This window comes from Syngnathus floridae, chromosome 22 (assembly GCF_059516105.1).
Source record: "Syngnathus floridae isolate MCC-2025c chromosome 22, RoL_Sflo_1.0, whole genome shotgun sequence".
Lineage (NCBI taxonomy): Eukaryota > Metazoa > Chordata > Actinopteri > Syngnathiformes > Syngnathidae > Syngnathus > Syngnathus floridae.
In genome coordinates this window covers 4,988,241-5,003,515 of record NC_142434.1, presented here as the reverse complement: position 1 = coordinate 5,003,515, position 15,275 = coordinate 4,988,241, and the positions used below count along the sequence as shown (strand labels likewise).

The window sequence follows — 15,275 nt, the reverse complement described above, 5'->3', positions numbered from 1 at the left end:
CTCGCCTTTCTATTCCTCCAGTCTGTCTCGCCTTAACTTTTTTGTCTTGCTTCATCGCGTCGTTCCCCTTCTGCAAAAAAAAAAGAAAAAAAAAGACAGAATGGAAAAAACATGCCCATTGTCTCGCTTGCTTTGCTCTGTTCCTCCCCACAGCCAACATTCTCAAACCCCTTTTCAAGCCTTCAGCCTCAGTGGTATTATAAAGCTTGTGTGGGCTTAAATAAAGGCCAGTTTGGAGGACAACCAGAGTTCATTATAGGACAACAAGAAAACCGTTTTTACCTTCCCATGTCCAACAATGTACACACAAAATAGAATAACTTTGTCCACTGAGCCTAATAATAATAATAATAATAAACAATGCAAGGTGTTGTATACACAAACGGTGCATCAACACATGTAGCTTAATGCTAACTCATAATGAGAAACACCATAGGCAAGCTAACAATGCTAGCGTCAACACCGTGGTAAAAACTTTGATTATTTTTTTTTAAAATCAAACAGCAGCAACAAATGCACAGCTAATTGAAAAATACTGCTGGGCATATATTCTTTATCCTCACTTAAAACAACTTCTAAAACAACTTCTTTTAATTACTGCTCTTATCTTTGCGAGCTTTTGACCGTTTAAGCAGTTTCCCCGCTGTTGTCGTTATTTGTCTTGGCTGCTAATCTGGCCCAAAGAACATGAGAGGCGAATTAAGCTCCTCTCAAAAGTTTTTACTGTAGTGGGATCGATTTGGCGTCGTGACGACAACGCCGCCAGATGCTGAGCAAGTTTTTCGCTGGCCTGCCTCCAATCGCTCTCAAGGCGCAAACTGGCAACAGCTCCGCATCGGCAATTTCTCAAGGCCTTCCAAATGCTATTTGCCTTCACCTCTGGAAGCGGCGGAGAAAAAAAAGAAAAAAAAAGGTAAAAACCTTGAAAATGCAGCCCAGTGATGTAGTCACCGCTTCAGTGATAGGTGAGGCAGAGTGTGCAAACATGATGTCAATAATCCCTACTTAGTTATTACCTGCTGCTTGTACAAGAGCAGCAGGCAATAAGAAGTGGATTAAATGTCAGTCAGAGGAGTTATTAATAAAAAATGACATGCACTCAGTGGCAACTGAATCAGGTGCACAATCTAATGACGCCATACTAGTTTATAATATTTCTACAAACGTTAAAAATAATTCCGACAAACGTGGTTGCAACCGAACGGGGGGATGTGAAAATGGCGCTTTCGATACTTTGAACGACAGAAACAAAGATTTGCGTACTGTGTAGCAACATTTCAGACAGTTTTGGACAGAAATAACTTGACATGCCATGAAGAAGGATATTTACGCAGAGCTCCAGGCAAGGATATGCTAGCTGAATGCAAGTTCCATAAGAAGAGAGACACGCGAGAAGGCAATATTCTCACTAGCACTGCATTTATTTATTTATTTATTTATTCATTTATTTGAGAATGTCTTTAATGATTTATTTGTCTGTTTATTTATTTAATTTTTTGCCGCAATTTCAATATCAGGTACAGAATAAGATTTATTTGACGGTATCGGGTACTCGTGGAGGCTGTCGATATCAACTACGATACTTGATGAAATTTCATACGTCTCTCTCTTATTATGTCTTAAACTTTGCTTCTTAAAAGTCAAGGTGCCCCGGCAAAGTGCTCATTAAGTCCTCAAGTCATATGTCACACCAAGTCGTCTCGTTGCCAATGGCGCTAAACGGGTCGAACATTTTCCGTGATCTTTCCCCATCAAGTTGTTACGGACGCCATTTGTCGAACAAGCTGTCCGTCACCTCATTACGTCCATTGGCTTTATTTCTTCGCGAGGTCAGGTCACTACGATCACTTTAGCTTGTTCTTCCTCTTCGAGATCATTAAGTTCCCGTCCGGTTCAAGCAAGTAAATTCCGCTATTACGGACTACCGCACGACCTCCCTCAGGTCATTACGAGGAGGCAAGTTTCGTCTCCAAAGCACGATTTGGCCTGCGTGGAATTCTTTCATATCCGCGCAGAAGTTGATTTTCAGTGTCCCGCCAGCCGATTGAATTATCATGCCGGCCTTTTCAAGGAGAATCACATTATGCGCTTCTGTTTCATTTGGCTTCACTCCTGTATTCTCTTTGTTGTCACACTTTTACGGAGGCTAACTAACACTGGCAACGTCGGCATCAGACGATGGCACGGACGAGCCGTCGTCATGGTAACAAGGAGGGGAGGGGGCACGTGTGCCGTGTTATGACAGGCAGGAGAGTAACCAAGGTCTTTGTGCACTGCGGTTAACTGAAGCCGCCACATCAGGGAATAGATTTTTTTTATTATTATTGCGATTTAAAACACGATTATTTTTCAAAGCTGACTCAGCATTTTTTTCCCTGTTAACTTATTTAGACGCCACACCAACAAATACATAAAATATATCTAAAATTCCAAAACGAACTAATTTAAAAAAAGGAGCGATTTGAAAATGACACTGGAATTCGATTAATTGTCGTACGAAATAAATGCTCCAATGACGTTTCGCTGTTGACAGATATCTATCAAGTGAAAATTCATCTCGACAGGCATCCTTTCACTTCTAAGCCGCAGGAAACGGCGTCGGGAAGTGCGCAATGACTTATTTACACTTTGACGACATTAGTGTGAATTATACATCTTACGGCGCCATCAAAACATGGCGGCCTCTGTGATTGGAGCAGCGTGACACCGCGGCTCACTCACCAGACGGCGGCTGCGATACACCATTGATTTTCATTCTACCGCCTCAACACGCTGCCGGGAACGGGCGGGCGGGCGGGCGCGGTGTGCTGTGCTAACCGAAGTCACTCAAAGGGGTTAAGGGAGGATCTGGCGCTCGCTAAGCCGCCAATAACTGAAAAACGCCCATCAAGTCCCTGTCGGCAGACAGCGGCAGAATCCAAATCCACTCTTTTGTTTCCAGGAAACGCTTTTTTTTTTTGGAGGGTTCTCATCATATGAATTCCTCCCTGCGTGTCTTGTTAACTAAACGGAGGCCATCTACATCGCACAATGCTTCGGGGACCCCCGGAAATGAAAAGTTGGCAACGACATCGGGGTGGGAATAGCAAGCCGAAGAAAACATTGCTAAAAATAATACTATAAGGCGTCTGATATTATTTAGGAGGAAATGAGGGAGTCCAATTAAAATTGTCTGGAGGGGGAGGGGCAAATCACAAAGGGGGGATGAAAGATTTAATTCAGCACCTGCGTTGGGGCCAAATCTGCTGTTTATTTAAAAAAAAAAAACTTTTCAAGTGACAACTTGGGACGAGTGCACTTGTGACAACTCATTTACTCCTCATTACATGCCCAGACCTTGGACGTATAATTATAGATTTCTATTAATTATATCCCCGCATTCTGCTAACTATAATACACGAGATTGTGTCGGCCGTCTGAAATGACACTCTTGGCGCAATTATGAAGAGGCTGCAGTCAAACAAATGAACTGCCGGCAATCCTGTTATATTTCTAATTGCATTACGGCGCCTTCATTTATTTCAATCAACCAGGCGGCGAGGAAGAGGGCCGGAGAAATGTTTTATAATATTGTACCGCGATGAATGGATTCTAATTATTTCATAATAGATTCACGTGCCACATCGGCCGATATAAATGTTGGATTAGAATTCAGCCTTTAATTGTTTCGCTTAAAAAATGATGGCCGTCATGGAACCGGCACAACCAAAACATTAGCATCGCTTTGAACTCAATTTGGGTGCTGTGATGACTTTCTGCACGGCTGACGGAACGCTATTTCGTGTCAATGACATTATATTTATGTATCCCAACTCACCGTTGAAGTTGACGGCGCGGATATGGCCAAGCAGCTCCTTCCCGTCGATGCTGCTAGCCATGCGCGGGCACAAACCCGGGTAGCCGTAGCATAGCTTGCGGTGCATGTGGTGTAGCGCGTGGGCCATGGCGTACACGGCGTCCATCACAAACTGCACCTTGCCCTCTTGCTCGTAGCTGGAGTCGCGGCCCACTTTCTCCAAACCTGTCGGAAACATTTTGCATTCCGCATAAACATGGCGGAACGTACTACAAAACAAAGGGCAAATAATCTGTGTTGAATTATGAATATGGCAAGTCCTTGGATGGAAAAAGCACTCCCTGTAGTCCATTCGCGCCCCGGTTGCACGTGGAGATGCCCTCATAATGGCGTTTTCGTGTATGACGACAAGTTCACGACACGATAAATGTGTGGCCGCGTTTTGAACCCGACCATTTGTGTCACGTTGTTATCTGACCGCGGTGCATAATGTACACCATATAAGGCGCTAAAACATTTACATGGTTGCTTCAGCCGTATGGAGGAATGCGTCTTAAATTGCATCACTATTTTAGGACTGCGGTGAATAATTAAGCACAACAAGAAGCAATTAAAAACATACATTCACTACAGTTGGCCTTTAAGTGTCATCCTCGGCCAATGCGGCCCATTTTAACTTTTCACACCCAACTGCTCGCCTCACAGCCGTGGCCCTTTTTTGCGTCCCGGGAAACAGACGGCGGAACTGTAATTGGGTCTGAAAAGAAAACATTCCAGAACACCGATCGACAAATCAACAAAAGGCCCTCGAGCCGGCTGTCGGGTGACGTGGCGCAAATCGCAAAGCTAATTACCCTAACGGGTTATAAATAACGCCAAACAAGGTATTCATACGGTGACTTAGCTGCTCAAAACACGAGGCCGGCATTATCGGGATAGCCCGGCTCTCCATCTCCTGAGCAACGCTTGCTCGCCCACCTGCTAGAATAATGTTTGCTTTTCCAAAATCATCACAGAATACTGAAAATGGTCAGCAGCAATTTAGAGAATATTATAGAAAATAGACGTCTTCTAAAGTAGCAGTTGCAAGGTTAGCATGGCCAAGAGCTTTTTAGCTATTCATTAGTCATTCTTCGACGAGGATAAAGAATAGATGCCAGTGAGTATTTCTACATTTGATGCTAAAAAATCCATTGCTACACTCTGATGTTATTCGTTAGCTCGCCTATGGAGTTTCCCATTATGTGTTAGCATGAAGCTAGCAAACTTAAAGGCAATGTTGCTTTAAATGCAGGTGTAAAATGAAAAAAGTTTGAGAAGTGTGACCCTTGACCCGTTCTATGTGTAAAGGGCCTTGGGATATTTTCTGTAGTGAATTGGCTCCATACAAATAAAATTGCCTTGACAAGTCTAATTAATCCGACCTCCAGAGACAGATATTCAGATGCGGTTTTGCTCCCATGAAATATTGTCAAAATTATCTTTCCTGACCTTTCGCCCCTGAACTGCTAAAGTAACAAATTGTAGCCATTCATTAGCACAACAGTTCCGGCGTGGCGTGCGCGTTGCCGACGTCGCGCTCCGAGCGCCGCAATGTCACCCAATAACGAGCATTTCTGTGCCGCGAGGACAGAGTGCGTCATTTATCAGCATTTTGCAAGAAAACGCAACCGTGCCTCGAGACGGCTAAATGGTCGTCCTTATGAGCGCCGCCGCCGTTTCTATGGATTGCATCAGGTGTGCGTGCTTTAGCGCAGCGCTCGCCCCGCGGTGGACAGTAAAATTAAACTACACATCCGTCCAAAAATGAACTTCGTAACTGTACAAAGTGCCTCGTGCTATTTCTGACCTTGAGTGTCAGATTAAAATCAAATCCAAGTTGATATTTATGAGAGTCCAGCTACTATCGACTTCATCGCATTGTGACCTCCGCAGATGAAATCTCGTGTCATATTCAAACAATATCCATTTCAAGGTGCTTCTCGAGATAGAGAGCCAGGCCAAGGCTGGATTTTGCCGATTTGTCGAATCACACATTATACGGACTATTAGCACATTTTTGTCGGGAACGGCAGGGCTGTGATAAAAGATGATGGCAGCTTACATAATATTTATCTTCTTTGTCTGTTCAATTATGCCACAAGTTTCTTTTCACTCTCAATGAAGATGCACAATAAGCACCGGGGAACTGGAGTCAGCATGAAGGGACAAAGAAATAATCTCATCCATTTCTCTTTTTTTTTTTGTGACTACATATTTGTCTTATTTTAAGACATGCTCTTTATCCAGTAGATTATATGGCTACACACCTCGTTTGATTCTGGAAAGTGTTGGGTAGCTTCATACTAACAAAGAATGAAAAATATCATTAGACGGGTTAGCGGAGAGCATTTAACATATTTGAACACAAACGGTGAAGCAACACATGTCGACAATATATTACAAGCATGTATTCTTTATCCTCTGCAAAGAATGACTAGCCAAAATGTTCCACTGAAACAAGCCAAAGCGTTGATATTCTAAACACTACCTTGAAAAATCAATTTAATTTTTTTTTAATACTGTTGTGCCGTTGTTAAATGAGGTTTGGTTAGGTAAGCTCGCTCAAAAACCCTGAGTCGCGCCGGCGCCTTGATGGATGCCTTCACGGCCCAGCGTGCAAAGCGGTATTTACGTTTGCCGCGCATGATTGATGGCTTCGCGCTTGACGGCCTGACTAATGATTTCAACCAGCTCCTTAATTAAACATCAATTAGCAGCGCAAATTCAATCCGCACCTTCTCCATTTTGGCCCATTAAGGAAGCCTCCCCCCCCCTCCCTCAACAGAAAATATATATGCCAGTGTTTTGTTTATCGGATCCATTAGGAATAAATACAGAGGGGAGCTAAAGTGAGCAATCTTCCGAATAAAGCACACGATCATTTGGAATGGTCATGAATACATTTACATTGATTAACTTTTCCGCAGAGAAAGTGTGCCCGCCGCGCACAATCCGAGACAGAAACTTTGACCATTTTTTTCAGTCATTATTATGATGAAGAAAATTAAAGTAGAAATGTAGTCCTAAAAAACGAGTAAGGTTTTAATTCCTCCAAGAATAAACACAAAATTGTCAAAATAAACAGGAAGTGTCCGCTAAAAGACAATCCACTGCACCACTTTCTCTGACGAATGCCACGCTGCTGACATAAGCATTTAATATATATTACATGACTTTGTTATTGTGCGTATATATTACGGCGGATACAAAGAGCTTCAATAAAATATTCATGAGTCATTATTCCTATTATGCTGCATCACCGTGCCGAGCTCGACTGTGTTGCTTTTCTCAGCGTGCCTTCCGTTTCACTTGATTCCCCGTTAGATCTCGCTAGCTGCGACGCGACTAGCTAACAGGAACGTCACGCTGAGGGATCGCCTGTTTGATGCCAAACATGAGAGCAAATAAATAAATTAAAAAATAGGGAGTGGCGCAACACCAACTCGGTAGCGAATATCGCAACGAGACAGGTGGAGGCAGACGAGGAGGACGAGGCAAATAAACAAAACAAGAGTGAAAACATATTCAAGAGAAATCGCATTAGCTGAATAGCAGCTTGCCGCACTACGGAGTGCGTGCTAGTGTGTCAAGGGGCTTTTTAGGGAAAGAAACACAGTGGCGCAGTGACAGAAGCGTAGCCTAGGGACACGAGGAGGAGAAGGGAAAATTACAATAAATACATTCTAATGATCACTTAAGCAGAAAGTTCACTTCGAGTCAACGTTGAGCGTTTTAGTGGGATTAAAGCCATTCGTTGTGTCTCGACTGCGGGACTGAAGAAGCGCCACAATAAAAGCGATGCAACACTCTCGACAGTGGGTATAAAAAGTCTACACACCCCTGCTCAGGTTTTGTCTTTTTTTTTTCCGACATGGGGAGATTGTTGTCACGTGTACTTAACAGCCAGCAATTCCTGCAGCGCCTTCGATATTGCCCTCGGCCTCCTTCCTTTTCATCAATTTTGAAGCGAGGTTCAGCCAGGCCCTTTTTTTTTCCCTCCACTTGTGCTCCAAAGGTATGTTGAATCCCTTGGAAATTATTTTGTGCTCTTCTCCTGGGCACACAGAGTACTCCCCAGTGAGATCCCTCTACGGGGGACGCTCTCTATAGACTCATAGTGACGACAAAAATAGCCTCCCAGAACATCTGAAGTTTAATCAGACATGCTTTGAATGGTGGCACAAGTGTGCTGACTCAGCATGAAAGAACTCCGTTACATCCCCCAGTTACATGAGGGTGTGCGCACTTGTGCAACCTACCGTATTTGCCGGTGTATAAGTCGACTCGGTGTATAAGTCGACCCCCTAAAATTCGACGGAAATTTACGATTTTATGATATATCCTTTGTATAAGTCGAGCTCAATTGTTGCATTATATTAAACTTCAAAATTCAATCAGAAATATGCGAAATTTATCGACGAAATGTGTTCAAATTCGCGAGTTTGTAGCGAGCGATCTATACGCCATTTTAAATATTATTTACTTCACAACCCTGTGATATTACGCGCCGAGAGAGACTAACAACAATGAACACTCTTAGAAACTGGTTTATTTTTAGTTAAAAAACAACAAATTATAATTATAAAGTGATTGCCGGTACATAGAGTTCAAAATTCGTCTTCATCGTCGCTATTTCCGAAAAGCTCGTTCCATTCGTTTTCGTTTAGTTTGTCGTCATAAAGGGCATCTTCTTGGTCTTCTCTATCCTCAGTTTCCTCCTCCTCTTCCCAGATAAGGTCGTCTTCTGTCCCATCGAGAGCGTTTGGCGAATATTTTCTAAGTGCCAACGGCTCTTGCGCCATAAAGTGCCCGCCTCGGCCGGTTCCCCGTGTCGGCCACCACAAGTGAAATTCGGCCTCTTCCCCTGGAAGTCCGGCCAAGTTTGGTGAATATTTTCTAAGTGCCAACGACTCAACCGCCGTAAAGTGTCCGCCTCGGCTGGTTCCCCATGTCGGCCACCACAAGTGAAAATTCGGCCTCTTCCCCTGGAAGTCTGGCCAAGTTTGGCGAATATTTTCTAAGTGCCAACGTCATTCATTTAGACATGGCGATTGAATGTTTACGTACCGGTAGTTATTGTCGTTGCTTGACGCGCGATGACTCGCACATTCGCTCAACACCCAGTACTTCCCCCTAGCAGTCATCGTCGCTGCCTGGCTTTCGATGTCCGTTATTGAGGTGAGAATATTTGAAATTGTTGCTGAGGATGTGTGTTAATGCGACGAACGCTTTATAATGATTCGGTTTCTCGCTGTTTGATGAGCCTGACGGACGCACACCCACGCACAATGAGATGCATGAGAAACGGCCTTGGTTACTATCACATTTGAAGCGATGAATACGAAGTTAAATTTTATGACTCTGTGTATAAGTCGAGGTCGATTTTTTTCGGTCAATATTGGATCGAAAAAGATCGACTAATACACCGGCAAATACGGTAATTATTTTTCAAAAAAATCACAAAATTCTGCCATTTGAACAAGGGTGTGTAGACTTTTTACATCTATAAATCTATAAACCCAGTGTACATCCTTTCCTTGTCTCCCGAAAGCACTCCTAAGACATCGCGGCGCGTCCGCGTGTTTACGACCGTTGTGATCGATGGATGTTTCAACGGGGATGCGTCGGACTACAAAGCATAAAGCAAACGGTGTGCGCACACCCGTGCCCCATCCGGGCGGGGCGTCCATTAGTCACGCGTGAAGGCGAGCATTCCGTGCACGTCCTCGACGGGACCGAGACAAAAGATAATTTGGCGGTGTCTAAACGGCGCTTGAGCTAGTGGGGGGTGACGACAAATGCAACGTCTTTGCGTGCGTGGCCACCGTTGTGTATCGAGACGACCATCTGTCTCCGTGCTTCACTTTCAGGCTTTCACAGCCCGATAAGCCTGCAACGGCTCTCCCCCACCCCCCAATCCACCTTGTTAGCATACGCTTGATTTGCAGCTTCTTCAGAGTGTGCCGCACGCACACCGCAGAGGCACTGGTAGCAACGGGGGGCTTTGTATCTTCAAAAGCACAGCGCTTCTTAACAAAAAAAAGAAGTTGGACGCATCAAAAAGTTGGAAGAATTGGGTTGATATCATAGGACCAATCCAATCAAAAAAAGCAGGTTTGATGTTGTATAATTCTCAACCCCCCCCCCTCCTTCTCACCTCCATTAAGTGCTGCTAGATGACCTAAGTGAGGAGTTATTGGTTCCACTGACCCAGCAGGCAACACTTAAACACATTTTCCTCTATACATTACGGAGACACGCAACATTGTAAGTGCCACAGCTAGCAGCTCAACAAATTGCCTTTTAAAAGCACTCACTCACGGTAAACGCGCTAACAAGCGAGCTAACACCGGACTGACACTGTTGTGGGTTGGGAATCAACACTAATAGCGCCCTCTGTCTGCCAGAGTTTTGGCGTATTCAAATGTATCGTGACAAAAAATAACTCTCACAGCCTGCTCAGCAACACTCATTTAGGTTCAATGCTAGTGCTGTTAGCCAGCCTATGGTATTTTGCATTGTTATTAGCATTAAGCTAGCTGACTTACACCAGTTATATCATTCAACGTGCAATTCTTTTTATGCTATGCAGTCACCTTTATCTGGGACTGCTGATAAATTACTTGTAGGTCAAGGTGTTCAATGTAATCTTACTTTTTTGGGGGGTTTTCACACATTTCATTTTGACTGAAATTAACAGCACCTCTTCACTTCCCCCAAAATGACACTCTTGATTTTCTATTTGCTTCCTCCCGCAGGCCGTAATAATCACGCTCATTTCCATATGCTCGCCATCAGGTGTGTCGCCGCGTTGACCTTGACCAGAAGGCGCTCGCCGAGCGGCGTTCGTGCGTCGATGATTCGGAGGTCGCAAACTGCGCCACTCGGAATTAATGGAATCCGCTGTCCGACATCGGGGCCCTCGACACGCGCACGCCCGCTTGCACAAATGCCACGGCGAGTAATAGATGGTCAATGGGAGTCGCAGCCCTGGCAAACCTAATTATGGGAACTAATGGCGGCCGTCAGGCAGGGGGATACCCGCTGTGACGCACACAAACACACACCGAGACAACTACTGAAAAGGATTTACGCTTCATATTACACTGAACCATAAAGACATATTGAATGGCACTGCTGACTCGGCTTTAAGTCACTTGAAGCTATACTCATATAATGACACACGTGGACAAACACACACACACCTACGGCTTGTAAACACACATCACATGGGTTAACATCTCAGTTCCGCTGCTTGGCTTTGTCTTAAATAACAAGCTGCGAGCGTTTTGACACGACAGCAGAAAATATGGACGAACGCAGGTGCGAGCCAACACAACCAAGTGACCGTAAGCATATTTCAAAAGCAGAAACTGCCGACAGCTGAACATTTTGAATGGCTAACTGGTCGGCCAATATGATGAATAACACGTGTCGTGTTATTTGACATTTCTGTTTTCTCACCTGTGCACTTCTTCAGGATGCCCAGTCGTTTGCCGTGCATGCCCAGCTTACAGTTGAAGTTCTCCTCCCAAAACTCGGCAAACCAAACGTTCCTCCTGTTATTGGACAGCGAGCGGCTCCGGAAGTAGCGGTCGAAGGCTGTGAAGGGCATCAAAGATGATGAGTCATTGAGGTTATCGGCTTTTTAGGTTTCACCGTGCCAATGAAGATTTTTGATGAGCTCTGTAGTACGTCCCGCACGGTGTGAGCAGACTCCATTGCGTGCCGCCAGACATTTTTGCAAAAACAGCAAAAATCCATTGACAGCTCACTCCGCTGGGACGCCATCGGCGTGTGAGTGAAACCAACTGTAGCGGGCGCGGGAGGGGGGATCCCTGGAGTGTACCAAACTGACGTCAGACATGCTGTGCTTGACTTGTGGTAACCGCTGACAGGAGCTGCCTTCATTAATCTCCTCGGCTGTCAGGGTAACGCACCTCCGGAGCTTCTCGGGAACTTGGCCCGGAAGGATCGACGGGCCTTACTGGGGATCAGTAAGGAACTAAAATACCCAAGCTGTGCATTTACAAAGCTTTGGAATTTTGACAAGTTGAAGACACTGCTTGACTTATCTAGCTCAGAACCTGGCCGAGGGATCGGAAGAGAGCCAGAGGTGACCCGAGTTTGGGCCACGGTCCTGGAAAAAGCGCTTTTAAATCCTCAAAGTGCTCTGGGCCATGGCACCTTGATTGGATTTCTCCTCTAAGAGCCCAATAAACAGATTTCTTCATCTGTCTTCCTTGTTTTCATTTTCTACCTTGTTGCTTTTGTGTCCCTCCGAGCGTCAGCGCTCTAATAGAAAAATCTCTGGGAGCTGCAGATGACTTTTTAACAACTCTTAAGAAATGTTCAGCCTGTTTCTTTCCAACACTTACCGTCAACAGATGCACGCTTGGGAAGAATAGTGATGGCTCCCTCCGCCACTCTTTCCTGCCCAATCACGGGGGAGATCTTGGACCCCCAACTATCGGAGCCCACCCATAAAAAGTGGCCCGTTTGGTTGTTCCGCTTTGCTGCATCCAAAACGCGCCTGCCGACAAAACGGTGCGTCAACAAAATTGCTAACAAGATTTGAGTGGGTGTGGAGACAGCGGGACACTTGTTGGAAGTCGGCGTTTTACCGTATGTCGTCCTCATTAGCGAACATAATGATGGCCCTGGCGTTGGAGGTCTCCAACAGACGTCTAATGATCTTGTCAAACTCCCCCGGCTTTGGCTCTCTTGGGATCTTCAAGGATTGCGCGATACAAACACCACCTGGAAACCAAAAGGTTGCAATGCTTCAACAGCTAACATTAACGGCAGCGGCGGCCATTTTGTTATTCCCCATTGTCCGCGATGACAACAATAAGACACAAAGACATTAGCAGACGCGTCCCATTTAAGCTGTTTTATTAGTTTCCCTTTATTGTATCATTAGTCGAGCTCAAGGTGTGAAGGTGTGTGTTTGTGTAGGATTACGTCTTTGTGGCACATTAAGCCTGCCAGATCCTCAACCGGCAGCACAATATGGAAGTCTCCCCGCGTCTTATTTGTTTGCGCCAGCGAATGAGACCATTTGTTGTCGCGTGTGTACAGTCTGTCGTCGTGCCGCTCCTCTTAATCACAAGCCTCGTACTCGAGCGGGCTCGCGTGCACGCAAATATTCATTAGCCTCCAACTGAAAGCCTCCCGGGATCATTCCAAATGACGATTTTGTGTGCGGGCGCCAATGACGGAATACCGAGAGCAATACTTCCTCCAAATACTTCCCCAAGGATAATCGGCTACTTGACGTGCACTTTGGTATTCATGGGCTTGTGTAGCCAAAAAAATAAAATGTTACAGAGACAGACACACACACGGGAGCGTTGGTGCGTTCTCACCGCGTTGTCCTTGGAGCGGTTTAGAAGTGATTAAGCCACAGTTTGTTTGACTCGTATCATCAGTAACTGTCTGCATGCAAAGTAGACTTATCAAATTAAGTCGCGAGCAAAACCCCAGCGCCAAATCCGACAACATCCATCCTTGAGCGTTCGTCATCGTTGTCGTGAAGTTATTGGAGAGAAATCGACTGTATTTCGAATATGTCGGATGGGAAATAAAAAAGGGGCCTTGGACAATAAGTAACCCAACCTTCAAATGAAAATGTCATCATAGTTGTTATTCAACGGTGCAGACAAAAACTGTTTATTTCCGACTGCTTCCAAAAAGTTTTGAATTCAGGAACTGAACAATCTGCCTCGAGCTAACACGATTTGAAAGTATTAGCCAACCAACCAAATCACAAACGGAAAGAGCTGATTTCCCCGCACAGCTTACGTTGATGATAACTGTTTTGTTTTCTGAGCAAATTGCGTTGATGTTAATGTCTTTGCGGTGAGGCGTGCCAATCACAATCATTTGCAGGAACGCGACAACAAATTGTTTGGACGTGCCGAGTTAGTGTTGAAAATTTATGCTTTCTCAAACTTTGCTGCTATTGTTCCAAGAAACAGGCCTTGATAACAAAATTTACAAATGGCGGATGGTTCCAGTAGCAGCCATTTTGTTAGCACGTACGGTAACGGTCACGTTTAGCATTGTATAATTTGAGCTCGGCTTCCGCTGAGAACCACAAGCTCTTCGTTTATCTCTAATAACCTGATTACTGAGGGAATGTATTGTGACTAAATTGTAATTTAGACGCATTGTGTCTGTTAGCGTGCTGATTCTTTGGCACGTGTCACTATCAAGCTGTTTGCTCAAATTTATACATCGACCCCTCCGGACTAAAACAAGTAAGCTCTCCGACTGTAATTAACTCCATTGTGTTTGGAACGCCATTGTTTTGCAATTTGAAAGGCTGCTAATTATCAATCTGCCCACATTCCACTCACTCAAAACAATTCACAAACTAAAACGAGTGCTAATTAATCCACGAGTGGCGTGCGAGCTTTGTCCAACTTCCGATGGATGATAATCGTCAGGTACTCAATGTGTAAAATTGCAAAACGTTGAGGCCGCTGAATATGATCCATCATTTGTGGGAGTGAGTAAAAGCAGTCGTTGGAATCAATGGGCCTTTATTAAAAAGATTTTGTAGAAAGTATGTGACTTAGCCCACGACGCCGAGACAATGAGCGGCATTCGGGAGTTTAGCTAGTCGCCTTTTGATGAACCCGCCCACAAGTCAATAGAAACTCGGCTATTATGAAAGTCTCTCCTCGCTGCCGCTGCTTTACAATTCAAAAATGCGCTGCTTCTTGAGGCTTTGTCCGTTGCTAGGGGCGCTGCTGCGTGGGCATAAGCAACAAAGACTCATGTGACTGGGAATCCGCGTGTTAGCCAGCTAGCGTACATTCCGCTTGTTGCGGTTCTTTGAGTGAGTCTAATACTCAATGTGTGTGCGCAGGCCGGACTGCCTTCACCACAGGAGTCAAACAGTCTAGCGCACGAGTCAGCACTTCTTGAGGTCTGAGGCGAGACGGGTGGGCACAGACTTTTAATGCCCACAGTGTGATATGGAAGCGGTTTTAGCCTCTTCCCCTAGGGACTCTCGAGAGCCATCATGCAAACAAGATGAAACCCGAATTGAGTCGAGAAATTCAGTCATGCGATGGTGACAGACTGAGTCGTCTGACCGGCTCGCACCTTTCCGCACGACACCGATGCCATTCTTGCAATCCAATCAACAGCCAGAATCCCACCGGCTTTCCTTTAGTCGGACGACGGGCTCGGTCGGGCTCGTCCGTACCCGACGTAAGACGATATTGTGGCGCGATTGGTTGGGGTGGGGGGGGCTTGGAGTGAAGGGAGAAGAGGCAACAGGAGAAGATGAAAACTATAAGGTGGGAGGTGAGGGAGGAGGAGATAAGCAAGGGATGATTGGATGTCAGAGCACAGATAAGAAGCACAAGGTCAACGTTAAGCTGGGAGATCACAAAGAGAGAACATGTCCTCTCACCGCCGACAC

General features: G+C 45.2%; 1 protein-coding gene across 2 annotated transcripts in view; it reads right to left on the bottom strand.

Moving 5' to 3' along the window:
* The window catches only part of grm8a (glutamate receptor, metabotropic 8a), an 86,827-nt gene that overhangs the window by 11,157 nt on the left and 60,395 nt on the right, over nt 1–15,275 (bottom strand). For both annotated transcript variants that reach the window (XM_088366731.1, XM_088366730.1), the window contains exons 4-7: nt 12,463–12,598; nt 12,217–12,371; nt 11,303–11,440; nt 3,818–4,021 (exon numbers count right to left, since the gene is read on the bottom strand). In XM_088366731.1, the coding sequence (XP_088222857.1) occupies nt 3,818–4,021; nt 11,303–11,440; nt 12,217–12,371; nt 12,463–12,598 (633 nt within the window). The remainder of the gene's footprint in view (nt 1–3,817; nt 4,022–11,302; nt 11,441–12,216; nt 12,372–12,462; nt 12,599–15,275) is intronic.